Below are 14,598 nucleotides of genomic sequence, written 5' to 3'. Positions count from 1 at the left end.
CCACTGGCGTTGGTGATCATTAAGCACAAGAAAATTCTTAACGCGATCTCTACATTAGGAAACTTGGCAGCAAGACTGTTACTCTTTAAAAGTTTGTACATGTCATAGATAGGTATGAGATCACTGAACATTTTTTCCTGCATCAAATAATGCTTAAAGTGTTCACATTCCATCAGCAGTTATTTTTCGTCGACGTCGTTTTTTGCTAAAAGTCTGACAGTGATCTTGCAGCTCTTCAACCTGGAGCGAAAAACGCTCAACCTGGAAAAGAATCCGAACAAATTGAGTAGTTGATCGTAAGCCTTCGAACGATGTTGCAGTTGAGTGATCAAAGATGATTGGAAGGTAGACCTCAATCCTGAATTCCTCGCGGCCCTGGAACTGGGTATCTTCTGCAGCTCCATCGGAGAAAGTCAGTCGGGAGCTGACGGGTTGTCTTATGCCTGTATTCGAAGTCCGAGAAGATCTTTTTTGCCGCAGCTTCGTAGGTCTCGAACATGTCGCGTTGATTCTCCACAAACGCAAGCAGGGATTCCACCAACTTGAGGGCTACGTCGAGAGGAAGACTTTCACTTCAACGTCTCGTTGCACCTAACCAAAATGTTCTGCTGACCACATCTCGGTCAGCAGAACAGAGTCCAACGTTTTCAGTTTCGCCAAAATGCCTCGAGCTTCGTTTCGCGTGTCCGGAGTTTCTCGTTCGTCATCCATGGTCCTCAGTGCGTCGATTATTGCTGGGTAACACTCGTGCAATGCAGATACAGCATCCGCGCGCGCAGACCACCTGGTGTCCGAAAGTCGTTTCACCACTGTACATTCCCCGAGAGACTTCTTCAACACGTTCCAGCGATGTGTGGAACTAGCGAAGAAACTGTACAACTTTTGCAGCAACTGGAAGTAGCTTGTCGCCTCGATGACACACCCAGCGGCCTGTCCAACGACGAGGTTCAGACTGTGCGCCAGACATGGGACGAACAGGGCGCAGGTGCAGTGTTCCTTGAGCTTTACTTGTAATCCACTATACTGCCCTGCCATGTTTGGAGCGTTATCGTACATCTGCCCACGACAGTCCTGTAAATCTATACCGTTTTCTTCAAGAAAAGATACAACGGTATCGGACAGGTACTCTGCTCCATGCCGTTCAATCGGAATGAAATCCAAGAATCGTTCTATTGGGGAGCAATCCTTCATGTACCGCACTACGAAAGTGAGCTGATCGACGTGGCTGATGTCAGGGGTAGAGTCGACGCTTATCGAGTAGTACTTCGCTTTCTTCAATTCCGAAATGATTTGGCTCAGTACTTGATGTCTCATTATAGCTATGAACTCATCGCAAATGGGTGCTGACAAGTAGGAAACATGTCCTGTACCTTTATTCGCATGATTGTGCAAATGGTCGGCAAGAAATGGATCAAACTTGCTCAGCAGTTCCAGCACACCCAAATAATTTCCGTTATGTTGCGATCCGATGACTTCGTTGTCCCCGCGGAACGACAGACCTCTGGATGCTAAGAATTTTACGACCTCCACGATCCTTCTCAACACCTCTCTCCAGTAAGTCATTTCGTTGTTCAGTTGAGTAGCCAAACCTTCATCAACAAGACCAACGCTCTTTTTCCGTGCCACGTAAGTCAAGATGGCTTGCCTGTGTCCTGGACTGTTCTCGTGTTCCAAAATGCACGCCCCGAAATGTTTCCAATCGTTGAAGCCTCTGGAAGAACTGAATGCGGTACACGCGGGTGAGAAGAGTCGACACGGAAAGCAGAACAAAACTTTCTGTGATGGAGAGTACACAAGCCAGGATCTGTCAACTGTTTCGCCGTTTTGTAGTTACCGAGAAAACACCGATGGGTTCAGGCATCGAAGTTTCACTTTTCCATCGTGTTCCGTATAACTTCTGGCAGAATCGGAGAAATCGCCATTTCTGTTCTGGAAAAATTCCGGGCCCTTACTGATCCATATAGCGCGATCTTCCTTGGTGAACTGCAACCAGTTCGCTGGGTCTTTAGAAACGTGTTTTGGTGTCTGATGAGTTTCCAGCAGTCCTTCAGTTGGAGGTTGTTGCGACTCTTCACAGCTGGGGGCCAAATTTCCGGAACAGCAGTATCTGCCGAAGTCGATGGAGTGTCATCTTTTTCAGCAACGGGTGGTGGTGACTGAACTGTTGTTGATGACAAATATTGGGTCAGCTTGGGCAACTTTGCGATCGGAAGCTTTTCTTCCGCAGCTTTTCGTCTCTTTGCCGCGCCGCTCAGATAGGTCCGACCTGACATCTTTCTGCGCTGATTCAACCTGTTAAATTAAATGACAATTATTTTATCGAAATTAAATCAATTTTTAACTTGAACTCAAATTATATTTCATTACTTGCGTAATGAAAATCACGTAATTGTATTCATCAATTCGCTGAAAGTCAGTTCGTCTTATGGTCTTATCCTGTAAACTCGAAATGAATAGATTAATGTCTGCATTATTATCTACGTTTTAATCAGAATTGAATTCACGACCTCTGTAGAAAAGTTATGCTTACTTAACAACAGGCTTTTGTCGATTGAACTATCAGCCAGTAACATCGAACTCAGAGTATTACCGACAGAGGGAAATCATTACCGACCGTCGATACATTCATTCTTATTTCGAAATATAAGTGGCGGCAGATTTAAATTAACGTACAAGAAATGTTTTGAACGCAAACTTTTAGGTGGCCTCTTTTGGCGATATCGACTCTAACTTGTACAATAGTAAGTAAACATTTTTTAATTGTTAAATCAAGTTATCATGGATGGTCAATGATTATATTCAACATTTTTTTTAATACATAGAACATTATTTTGAGATTATTTCACAAAAGTCCATTTTTCAGATATTTGTCAAAATAATGACTCAAAATTTGACAGAAATTCGTTGAAAAATATAAATTAGTATTTTTTCAAGAAATTTCAGTCGATATACTGGATATACCAAAAGGGGGCCGACTCGATTCCAACCCGATTCCAAATCGTTTTTTCGTTCCGCGATAGAATCGGGTCGGATATTTTAATCTGGAGATCCTCTCAAAACGTTATGTAATAGCCCCCCAAATACATTCATTTTCAAAGAGGTGCAGTTAATATTACCATCCCCTAGGGGGGTCGTGACTTTTCGTCATTTAAATCCTGTTAAAAACATCCGTTTGTGTTACTTTTAACATGTAGCTTGGTTTAATACTTACGCCAATTCATAAAAATTTTTTTCGATTACCTAATCACTGTAATTATTAAAAAAAGTATACAGATTAATTGTTGGTTTTAAATTGGTTTATTTTTTCAGGGGCCCCCAAGAAAATTTCGGAAGAAATTATAATTTTTAATTTAATTTAATTTCAATAATTTATAATTTCAAAAATTTCAGTGATGTTTTTCTGAGAAACATTTTGTCATTCACACGAACTTTTGGGGGCCCCTCAGGATCTCGGGGCCCAGGGCCCGGGCCCAGGTGGCCCATGACCTAATACGGCGCTGATCATATGAGACATTTATTGTGAGCTCCTCGTAGCAATCATGAAGTCAGATCATGGTTACATATTTTTTGATCGAACCTCGTGCAGAGGTGCACAATAGCTCTCAGCCAACACCCTCCTGCCCCGCTAAATGCCAGCAAAAAATAAAATCTCGACCCGATACATCAAAGACGCCGCGCCGACCGGGGGTGAATTTACTTGTATTTACTTTTATACGATGGCCCAGGATAGCCAAGGCCAAAAAAATCCGCCAAGTTCGATCAAATTTCAAGGTTTTCCTCAGTTTTCTTCGATAACCGTAGCGTAGTGCATCATGAGTTTTTGACACATGGTCGTATGGTTAAAGCTTTCAAAGACTAGTTCCAATAGAGAAAAAAAATCAGACATCAATTTTTTGCAACACTTGGCTCAAGTCGTAAATTACTCTGTATAAAATCACAAATCGAACTAGCACAATGAACTGTACTATAATCCAATGTATAAATTCAGAAAACATCATATTCATCCGCAATACATCTCCGTCACGAAAATAGTTCATCGGCCAGAAAGAAAAATAAGGGACTCGGCAATATTGAGCTTGATTTCGGCATTCATTGGGCTGTGTTGATTATGTGTGCGGTAAATCCTTAAAACAACAGTTGTGATGCGTCAACGCAAATGCCTTTTCGTCTAAAATTAAATCGTCGTATGTCACTTGGGTGATAGATGAATGACAAGGTGGAGGAAGACGGGTTAAATTTAACCTTCAATTTGCAGAAAAGTATAGGGTATACTTTATGAGAGACGATTCTCTGAACGTAGGTTTCAACTACCAATATCGAAAAGTGACAAAAGATTTTGAATATTTTTCTTAAATTAATTATCTGTATAAACGAGTTTCACTCTTTAAGAAGTATACTAGTGAAGATACTGCTTTATCTACAGCATTAACTATAAATGTTGGTGCTATTTCAGCAGAAAATGAGTTATCTGCTTTTAAGAAATCATAATTTTTCTTGAATACCCTATCACCAACATGATATCAAGTATCTCTTTTCCTCAAATTGAATTTTTTAGCCTACTTTTGCATATCGAGTTTATGACATTTGTCAAACTAAAATATTATACGTGTTCAACCTTCTCCGTCAGTTTATATGCTCATTTTTACTGCCCTGAAGAAGCTTCCCATTAGAAGCGAAAGCTTGGCAAAGTAGAAAAGATGTTTGATTTTTGACAGAGAGACCCCGTTAATGTAACTAAATAAGTGTAAAACATTCAAGGAGGTGATTCCTCATCGAAAAAAAGATAGGATCTTCCATATGAAGAAATTTCATTGGAGCATCCCTTGTTAAGATACATCCCCTTAAAGGGGGTACATAAAATTTGTAGAACAATTTTTTTCACAAGCATTAAAAAAGTTACAATATTGAAATTAACCTGACGCTTTGTACAACCAAAAAGACACTTAGCCAGAAATTTATTTGGTTTACCCCATGGTTGTAAAGGGAGGAAAACGCAACCCCAAAAATTTATTTCCAATGTAACTGTTTGTCTTATTATTTGTTCACCATTTTAAAAATGTATTTCCGATAGCCTGTTTCATTCTAAACAAAAAATGTCTCTTGGGTTTTTTGCCCAAAATAAACCAGTTCGCAGCAAAAAATTATTTTAGGAACAACTACAGAGATACATCGTCATAAATGCGAAAATACGAAACTAATCTATCTAGTAGGTCGCTATTAGCGATAGTGACAATTAAATTGGTATGACGCTGTCAGTTTGTGAATTTTCGAAATTTAATTAATACTAATTGTGTATTGTTGTTCTGTTCTTAATTTGTAACTTAGTAATTCACTTGTTATTAAAATGGCATACACAAATGAGGAAATGGCTGCTATGCATTACGTTTACGGTCTGTCGCAGGGGAATGGGTTAGAAGCTTCTAGAAGATATGCTGAAATGTATCCTCAACGGCAGCATCCTCCACATAGAATATTTGCTCGACTTCATCAACAATTACGAGATTATGGTTCATTCGACAAAAAAACGCAGGATTGTGGTAGCCATCGAGAAGTACGAACACCACAGCTTGAGGAATAACAACCTACTACCAGTACAAGAAAGATTGCTTTCCAGCTAAATGTTGATCATATGACGGTATTTCGACTTTTAAAGGAACAACTCTTATACCCTTACCATCTGCAACGAGTACAGTCACTGTTACCGCGAGACTTTCCGAACCGTCTTGAATTTTGCAATTGGATGCTGGAAATGATTAGAATAAATTGTGACTTTCTGAAGACGATAGAATTCACAGATCAATGTAGTTTTTCTCGGGACAAGATTATTAATTTTCATAATTACCACATATGGGCTGATGAAAACCCTCACACTATTGTCGAAACTAACCATCAACAACAGTTTTCTCTTAACGTGTGACTTGGAGTTATTGGAGATGATTTAATTGGGCCTCATTTTCTACCTCCTCGATTAAATGGTGAGGCATACGTTCAATTTTTAAGAGAAGTAAATCCAGTACTGCTGAAGGAAGTTTCTTTGGGCGTCTGAAGCGATATGTTTTTTATGCATGATGGGGCTCCCGCCCATTTTAATCAAGTAGCACGTCAGCATTTAACTGAAACATATGCAAATCAGTGGATAGGTCGACGAGGACCACAGAACTGGCCCGCTCGATCCCCTAATCTCAATCCTCTCGATTTCTCTATTTGGAGCCATTTACAGCATTTGGTTTAGCGTACTCCTGTTCGCGATGTAGAGGACTTAAGAAACCGCATCATCGATGCGTGCGGTTAATCAGAGACTCCAGGAATATTTGAGCGAATACGTGGCTCAATGCGCCGACATCTAGACGCATGCGTAATATCTGAAGGTAGACATATTGAACATTTACTATGATTTCTACATTTGAATTGAAGATGGAGTAGTAGAAAGCCAAAAATTTTTTTTTCCCAAAGATTTCTACATGTTGTGTGTTTTGTTATTATTAAATTAGTTTTGTTAATTACCCTTTAATCTGCTGCAGGTACTAACTACAAAATAACAATAAATCCAGTTCGCATTTAAGACGATGTATCTCTGTAGTTGTTCGTGAAATAATTTTTTGCTGCGAACTGGTTTATTTTGGGCAAAAAAACCAAGAGAAATTTTTTGTTCAGAATGAAACAGGCTATCGAAAATAAATTTTTAAATGGTAAACAAATAATTAAACAAAAAGTTACATTGGAAATAAATTTTGATTATTGCGTTTTTTACCCCTTTCAACCATGGAGTAAACCAAATTGTAAACAATATTGTAACTTTTTTAGTTCTTGTGAAAAAAATTTTATACAAATTTTATATACCTCCTTTAAGGGGCTGTATCTTAACAAGGGATGATCCAATGAAGTTGCTTTATATAAAAGATCCTTTCCTTTTTTTTGATGAGGAATCACCTCCTTGAATGTTTTAGACTTATTCAGTTACCCCTGTATATATATATATATATATATATATATATATATATATATATATATATATATATATATATATATATATATATATATATATATATATATATATATATATATTTATGTATATATTGATTTATGCAACTAATTTTCCTTTATTTTGAGTATTTCAATATTAAATTCTACACAAAGGATTTGAAGCTTTATATATTCTATTAATTATCTGCGAGCGCTTTCGACAGTTGGTAGTACTGTCATCATCTGGTACTCCTCAAACTCCTCAGTTTGAGGAGTGCCAGATGATGACAGTACTACCAACTGTCGAAAGCGCTCGCAGATAATTAATAGAATATATAAAGCTTCAAATCCTTTTTGTAGAATTTAATATTGAAATATATATATATATATATATATATATATATATATATATATATATATATATATATATATACAGTGTGACCCATTTAAAATGGAAGCACCCCTGTAGAGAGTGCATTTTTCAATCAATCTCAATTTTTTTTTATTGAAATATTAAGCATGAAAAACTGTATCTTGACACTAACTTTCACAATTTTAGTTTCATTTCCAAGGCACTCTATGGTTTTTTTTGTTTGTCAAAAACGGCAAAAGTTTATTAGGCAATTTTTGTTTTCAAATTTGACTACACCACTGGATTCGTAGTCGTTATAAATCAAAACTGTCAAATTTTCATTAAAAAATATTTGTTAACAACGAAGTTACAACAACTTCAATTTTGGAAACAAAGTATTTGTTTGTAATTTTTATTCAGATTATAGACATATTTGAGATCTGACAACACTGTCATCACCAAGTAGAACACCAGTGAATTTGTACAGTGAAAATCCGAAGTCAACAGCTCAATGCGTTCTACAGTTATAACTCCTGAAAATATGGTAATGTGAGAGATTTGTGGTGCAAGCGTTTTGTAATAAAAATCTGACTACGCCACTGGATTTGTGGATAATATTCCCTTAAAATCATTCATTTGAGTGTAGGTTACGAGAAGTGTATTCTAGAATAACAGAAAATTAAAAATTCATTTTCAAGTTATGCAGTATTTAGTACATTCTTCCGCATAGCCGCTAAAATCAAATTGATTTAAAGCATGGAAATCATTTATTCAATAATAAAACAGAGAGCAGGACAAAAATTGTTCCCTATAAATTCTTCATAACTCAGCTAAAACAATCTTTTAGAGGAGATATCAATAATTTGAGGAAGCTGAACTCATTATGCAAAGGTTTTATAATAAATCAACAGTAGGCTGTGATTTTGACAGTTAATCATAAATAAAATAATAGTTGTTAGTTACGTGCATTTAATAATGGCTTTGCAATTATCATTAGAAGAAAGAATTGAAATTGTGAGAATTTCTGGGGACAATTATCATAGTGAAAGAGAAGCAGCTAGGATATTTAATCACAGACATCCAAATCGACTTCCCATTGACAGAAGCACCGTCAGTAAAATTAACAAAACATTTAAAGAAACCGGTGCAGTCAGCAAACATATTTTAAAAAATAATCACCGAAGAAGAAATTTAAACGAAGGTGCTGTTTTAGATTATTTTAGAAACCACCCAAACAGAAGTTTACGAGTCGCCAGTTTGGATTTAAACTTACCGAGAGAGACTATTCGACGATGTCTTAAACAAAACAAAATGAGAGCGTTTAAACCTAAATTTCTTCACTCTTTAAAGGCAGGTGATGAAGTGAAACGTATGGAATTTTGTTTGTGGGCACAAGGCGAGTACCTGAATACAAGAAATTTTTTAAACTGCATAATGTTTAGTGATGAAGCTTCTTTCAGCACCAATGGGGTAGTTTCATCGCAAAATGCTCGGTATTGGGCTACGGAAAATCCGCACTGGATCATAAATTGTAAAAGTCAATATTCCGAAAAAGTTAACGTTTGGTGTGGTATAGTACAAAATAGAATAATAGGTCCATATTTTTTTGATGGAAACATAAACGGGCAAAATTTTTTGGAATTTCTAAATAACCAATTATCGGACGAAATAGATGAAATGCCTCTTGCGGAAGAAGTAAATTTATATTTTCAGCTCGACGGCTGTTCCGTGCACAATTCGAGGATTGTTAAAGAGTGGCTAAATAACCAGTTTCCAAATCATTGGATAGGACGAGGTAGTGACTTAATTGAATGGCCACCTAGATCGCCTGATCTAACAATATTAGACTTTTTTCTGTGGGGTATTCTGACACAAAAAGTATACAGAACAAGACCAACGAATCGAGCTGAACTCATGCAAAGGATACGACAAGCTTGTGCCGAAATTACAGTTCAACAAATAAGAAATAGTGTAAACAATATTCGGAAGAGATACGATAAATGTATTGAACTTAATGGAGGTTTGGTAGAAGCCACAAAAATTTGAATGTTTAGTTTTAAATCAATGTTTATTTTAGTATCAGTTTTTTCTTAATGGCAATTAATTGTTGAATAAATACTTTGAAACTTGTTTGTATACATTTTGTTTTCATCAGCTATAGAAGAAGGTAGAGTAAGTTCAGAATCTCATAAAATGTGATTTTCCAGGTGCGCTGTTACAAAAGTACTATTATTTATTATTGGGAAACTTCCAAAAAGCTTACAAGTATGACCATTAATACTTCAAGATTCTATCAAGATTTGGTAAAAGCGCAATTGGGAGATCCCATGACATGAGATTCTGAACTTGGTCTACTACTGCGTAACTTGAAAATGAACTTTTAATTTTCTGTTATTCAATTATTCAATTTTTATTTTAATTTTCACTTCTCGTAACCTACACTCAAATGAATGATTTTAAGGGAATATTATCCACAAATTCAGTGGCGTAGTCAGATTTTTATTACAAAACGCTTGCACCACAAATCTCTCACATTACCATATTTTCAGGAGTTATAACTGTAGAACGCATTGAGCTGTTGACTTCGGATTTTCACTGTACAAATTCACTGGTGTTCTACTTGGTGATGACAGTGTTGTCAGATCTCAAATATGTCTATAATCTGAATAAAAATTACAAACAAATACTTTGTTTCCAAAATTGAAGTTGTTCGTTGTTAACAAATATTTTTTAATGAAAATTTGACAGTTTTGATTTATAACGACTACGAATCCAGTGGTGTAGTCAAATTTGAAAACAAAAATTTCCTAATAAACTTTTGCCGTTTTTGACAAACAAAAAAAACCATAGAGTGCCTTGGAAATGAAACTAAAATTGTGAAAGTTAGTGTCAAGATACAGTTTTTCATGCTTAATATTTCAATAAAAAAAAATTGGGATTGATTGAAAAATGCACATTCTACAGGGGTGGTTCCATTTTAAATGGGTCACACTATATATATATATATATATATATATATATATATATATATATATAGAAAAATTACTAAAAAAAAATATATGTTTGATCAAGAATTTCATCTCAGCTTTCGATGTACTCAAAAATTACATTATATAATTGTATAATCCAACCCCATTTTGATTATTGTGCTAGTCTTTTATACTCATTCGACCAAAATAAGGTATCGGCTTTACAAAAGTTACAGAATCGTGGAATGAGGATTATTTTACAAGTGAATAGGTATTCCAGTACCTATATCAAACATGTTTAGTACATTGTATTGGCTGTCTGTTTCCCAGAGACTGTACGAGTTAGCAATGATATTCATTTTCAAACTAACTAATAACTTGCTTCCAACTTATTTTGAAGAATTCTGTATATAAAAATCTCAAATACATAACCACTTAAAAAGAGCGAGTAGCTCCCAAAAATTTCACCTTCCTCGGACTAATTTGACTAGTACGATGAAGTTTTTAGTTTATAAAGGTTTGAATGAGTATAACAAACTACCACTTTCGTTGAAAGATTCAATAAATATTTTCCAATTCAAAAAAAAACTCATGAACTATATAAAATATCATCCTTGATTTCCTTTTTTCTGTTTGGTAATATATTTATTATGTATATCCTCATGTTGAAACCATTCTGGAATCATTGAAAAAATGTTTTTATTATTTGTTTCCTTCTATCATATCATCATTTTTGTTATTTATGTCATTTATTTATATATTTTTAAAATAATGTACGTATATTAGGATGTCCTAGAGACATCAATAAGTATTATGATTAATATTAATAAAAAAAATAATGAAGTAAGAATCACTAAATCCAAGCAGCAGCTATATGTTTCTTTGTATAAAATCCCATTATCGATATTCTTCACCTTGCAATTGATAAAACCCTGATTCTCCAACTTTTCCAAATGTTCCTTCAGCATAACTTATAAATAATAGTCTTTCATCCTAAAAAGGACAACTTCATTGTCAGCGATATTGAATTCTACTCATTGTTACAGAGCAAAGGTATCGACGAGGAACTCCGTCAATATGGCGGCCGCAACCAATGGCAAAAGGGCTCCAACAATAGATGGGGACGTTCCATTCGAACCACTTCACGCTCGCCGTCAATATTATTCCAATGCCCCTCGCCTACTTTGATGATGGACACCATTGTCCAGATATCACCGCTAGAAATAACAAGGGAACGTTGCTTTCAAACCAGAGGCGTAGCCGCAGACACACAGAGAAAATTGATAGTCGAAAGTATTGAACTGAGTTTTCAGGTAGTCTGAAAATCATATTGAATACAAATTTCTGTAGATTATAAGTTTTTAAAATATGTAGTAGTTTTTATTCAACTCTTGCTCAGTTAAATGCCGTCCACCACATCTGGGAGGACAACTCCCAAGGAGTTGTCCTCCTAGGTCATCGTCCATCCTGTCCTTTCCAGGAAGGTGGACAGGTCACTGGGAGACATCTCCTTTATATCGGGACTACGTAGAGGATGTGCAGTTCGTAGATGGAAACATCCTACACCATCTGAATGCCGGAGAGACGTATACTTACCTCGGGGTGGAACAACGCCACTCACAAGAGGTAACAGCAGTGAAAAGCTCTCTCCGCGGCAAGTATCAGCACAAACTTCGACAGATCTGGTCATCGGAACTGTCGGGGAAGAACAAAGTTGCTGCAACAAATATGCTTGCCGTTCCAATCTTACTCTACTCGTTTGGAGTAGTGAAGTGGACTCGAAAGGAGCTGTATCAACTCGACGTAAAGACCCGAAAAATGATGTATCTCTATATAGGAGTTTGCATCCCAAAACGTCCGTTCCACAATTGTACTTCCCCCGACAATAAAGAGGCCGTGGACTTTTGAGTTTGGAGTATTTACATGATAGAATGGTACTGGATACAGCCTGTAAAGTCGTCAGGAGTTCGGATCCCCTTCTCTCCATGGTCCGTAACTATGAGAGAGCAGAAATTGGAGCATTTCTCTTTAGGGCAGCTGCCCGAGCAGCTGATGAACTCGGTATAGTTTTCGACACTGAACGAGGTGACCACAACTCTGTCACCGAGTTGGAACCCTTTCAGCTTTTTGCTCAGATAAAAGCCGCAGATATCACCTTACTTCTGCGGAAACACAAGGATAAGCCAATGCATGGGGTCTTCTTCAATAACATTGGAAACCTTGGCTAATCAAAGCGCCTGACGTTCGCTTTTCTCAGGTCGAGTGGGCTGAAGTCGGAAACTGAGGGGTTCATCATGGCTTGCCAGGATGGTGTCTTGAACACGTCAGTCTACTGCAGTTGCGTGATGGGTATAGAGGTTCCTGACACAAGGTACAGGGCCTGCCGCTAGCCGCTCGAGACCCTAATGCACTTGCTATCAGCATGTCCAGCATATGCGGTCTTGGCCTATATCCATCGACATAACGCGGCCCTAAGAGTGCTATATTACCATCTACGGCACTCTTACGGTATTGACGAGACACCGGTGTTGCCCTACGCTCCGGGGGATATTGAATCCGTTGTGGGGAACGAGAAGTGCCGAATTTATTGGAACTATTCGTTTCCCACCCTCAGGCTCATACAAGCTAATAAGCCTGATGTAGTCCTTCTCGACCACCAGAGCAAAACGATATTTGTCGTGGAGTTTTCAGCTCCTGGCGAGACGAATATCGCCAGAAAAGAAGAGGAAAAACGGATAAAATATCGAGATTTTCTCTTCGAACTCCGTAGACTCTATCCAGATCACACTGTCAAGATGGTTGTTCTGACTATTGAAGTCCTTGGTGGAATGATGTCCTCTCTACTCTCGAATCTCAAAATCATACCGGATTGCCGCACTAAGGCAGAAATCTTAGCCGTACAGATGCAGAAGGCTATCATTCTTGACTCAATGCGCTTGCTCAGGCCACATGAGTATCGGACCCAATGATCACTTATCCCACGGCGTGGGGAGTGGTCATTGGTTGACAATGCTGGCGCGCCCTCCCGAATGTATCGGGGCTTCGGGGGATAGGGCCTGACCAGCGCTCACTACGGTGAAAAAAGAGTGATAATAATATCTTTATTTCTTAAATTAAAAAGTACAGTTGTTGCAAAGATGTTTCAAAGTACAATAATTGGAGAAGAGTCGTCAAAAGCATATATTTATTTATAAATACAAAGTGTAAAGTCGGACAAAACTAACAAGTAAATAAGTAAATATAAAATTAATTTAATAATTTATCCCCGTTGAAGTTGATAAGTCATCTATATTATGAATATGAATGAGCATTTACTGAGTCTATAATTTATAGTTGTTCGAAAAATTCCTGAAAAGTGTAACAGCTCATTTGAAGCAGCAGTTTCTGCAACCTATATTTAAACACATGAGAACTGGGAGAATCCTTGATATCTTCAGGAAGAATATTGTAGAAATTACATCCATTAAAATCTACACTTTTCATACAATGCTGTTCTATGAGCATTTATCACCAAGAGATCCTTTGATCGAGTATTGTGGTTATGTTGATTTATAATAATAATAATAATACGTCTTTATTCACCATAAAAATACAAATGGAATAGACAAAAATAAAATAAAACAGAATACAGGAACAATAACAAAAACAAAGAAAAAAACTTCCAGTATATGGTGAATAGGCGGAGTATCAGCCAAGGCTGTTTTTCGACTCAACCTGGGAGAAACTATAGATAAATAATATGAACACAAGTCGAGTTAACAATATCAAAAAATTTCAGTTATTGCTTTACTTCAAAAAATTCATTTTAGAAATACCAAGGTCGTTGCGGACAAGAGGCTAATGAGATAAATAAGTCTTCAGTCTTTTTTTAAAGTTCACGATGGTGCATGATCGAAATTCGCAGGGTAGTTGATTATAATACTTGGTTGCATTATATGAGAAGCAGCGGGTGGAGATGGAAGATTTGTGTTTGGGGATGACTAGAACTGAACTGTTCCTTGTAGTAAAGCTGTTATTCGTAGAGAATGTTTTAAGCTTCTTCAATAAGTAATCAGGTTGTCGAGTTATCAAAACTTTATGTGTGTTGGTAAGAAGGTGTAGAGTTCTAAGTTTCTCAACATTTAACCATCCTAATTCTTGCATTGCTGGGGATATATGGCCGTATTTCCGAATACCAAACGAGAAACGTAGACAGCTATTCTGAATACGCTGTAGTCGGAGAACATCCGATTGTTTCAAAGCAGGTCCATAAATACTGTCGCAATAGGAAATTTTTGACATAATCAGAGACTCGCACAGTCTAAGTTTTAAGTT

The 14,598-nt window shown here is 36.9% G+C and overlaps 1 protein-coding gene across 5 annotated transcripts in view; it reads left to right on the top strand.

Moving 5' to 3' along the window:
- LOC141487602 (uncharacterized) overlaps positions 1 to 11,653 on the top strand; it is a 111,274-nt gene extending 99,621 nt beyond the window's left edge. For all 5 annotated transcript variants that reach the window (XM_074186757.1, XM_074186753.1, XM_074186754.1 and 2 more), the window contains one exon: positions 11,331 to 11,653. In XM_074186757.1, the coding sequence (XP_074042858.1) occupies positions 11,331 to 11,606 (276 nt within the window). In that variant the 3' untranslated portion in view covers positions 11,607 to 11,653. The remainder of the gene's footprint in view (positions 1 to 11,330) is intronic.
- The last annotated feature ends 2,945 nt before the right edge of the window (positions 11,654 to 14,598 follow it).

The sequence above is a fragment of the Leptinotarsa decemlineata genome, unplaced genomic scaffold, assembly GCF_025532065.1.
Source record: "Leptinotarsa decemlineata unplaced genomic scaffold, Ldec_3_MD MMD2_P_RNA_scaffold_4, whole genome shotgun sequence".
Lineage (NCBI taxonomy): Eukaryota > Metazoa > Arthropoda > Insecta > Coleoptera > Chrysomelidae > Leptinotarsa > Leptinotarsa decemlineata.
Note: the sequence above shows the minus strand (reverse complement) of the source record. Positions and strands in the feature narration are given on the sequence as shown.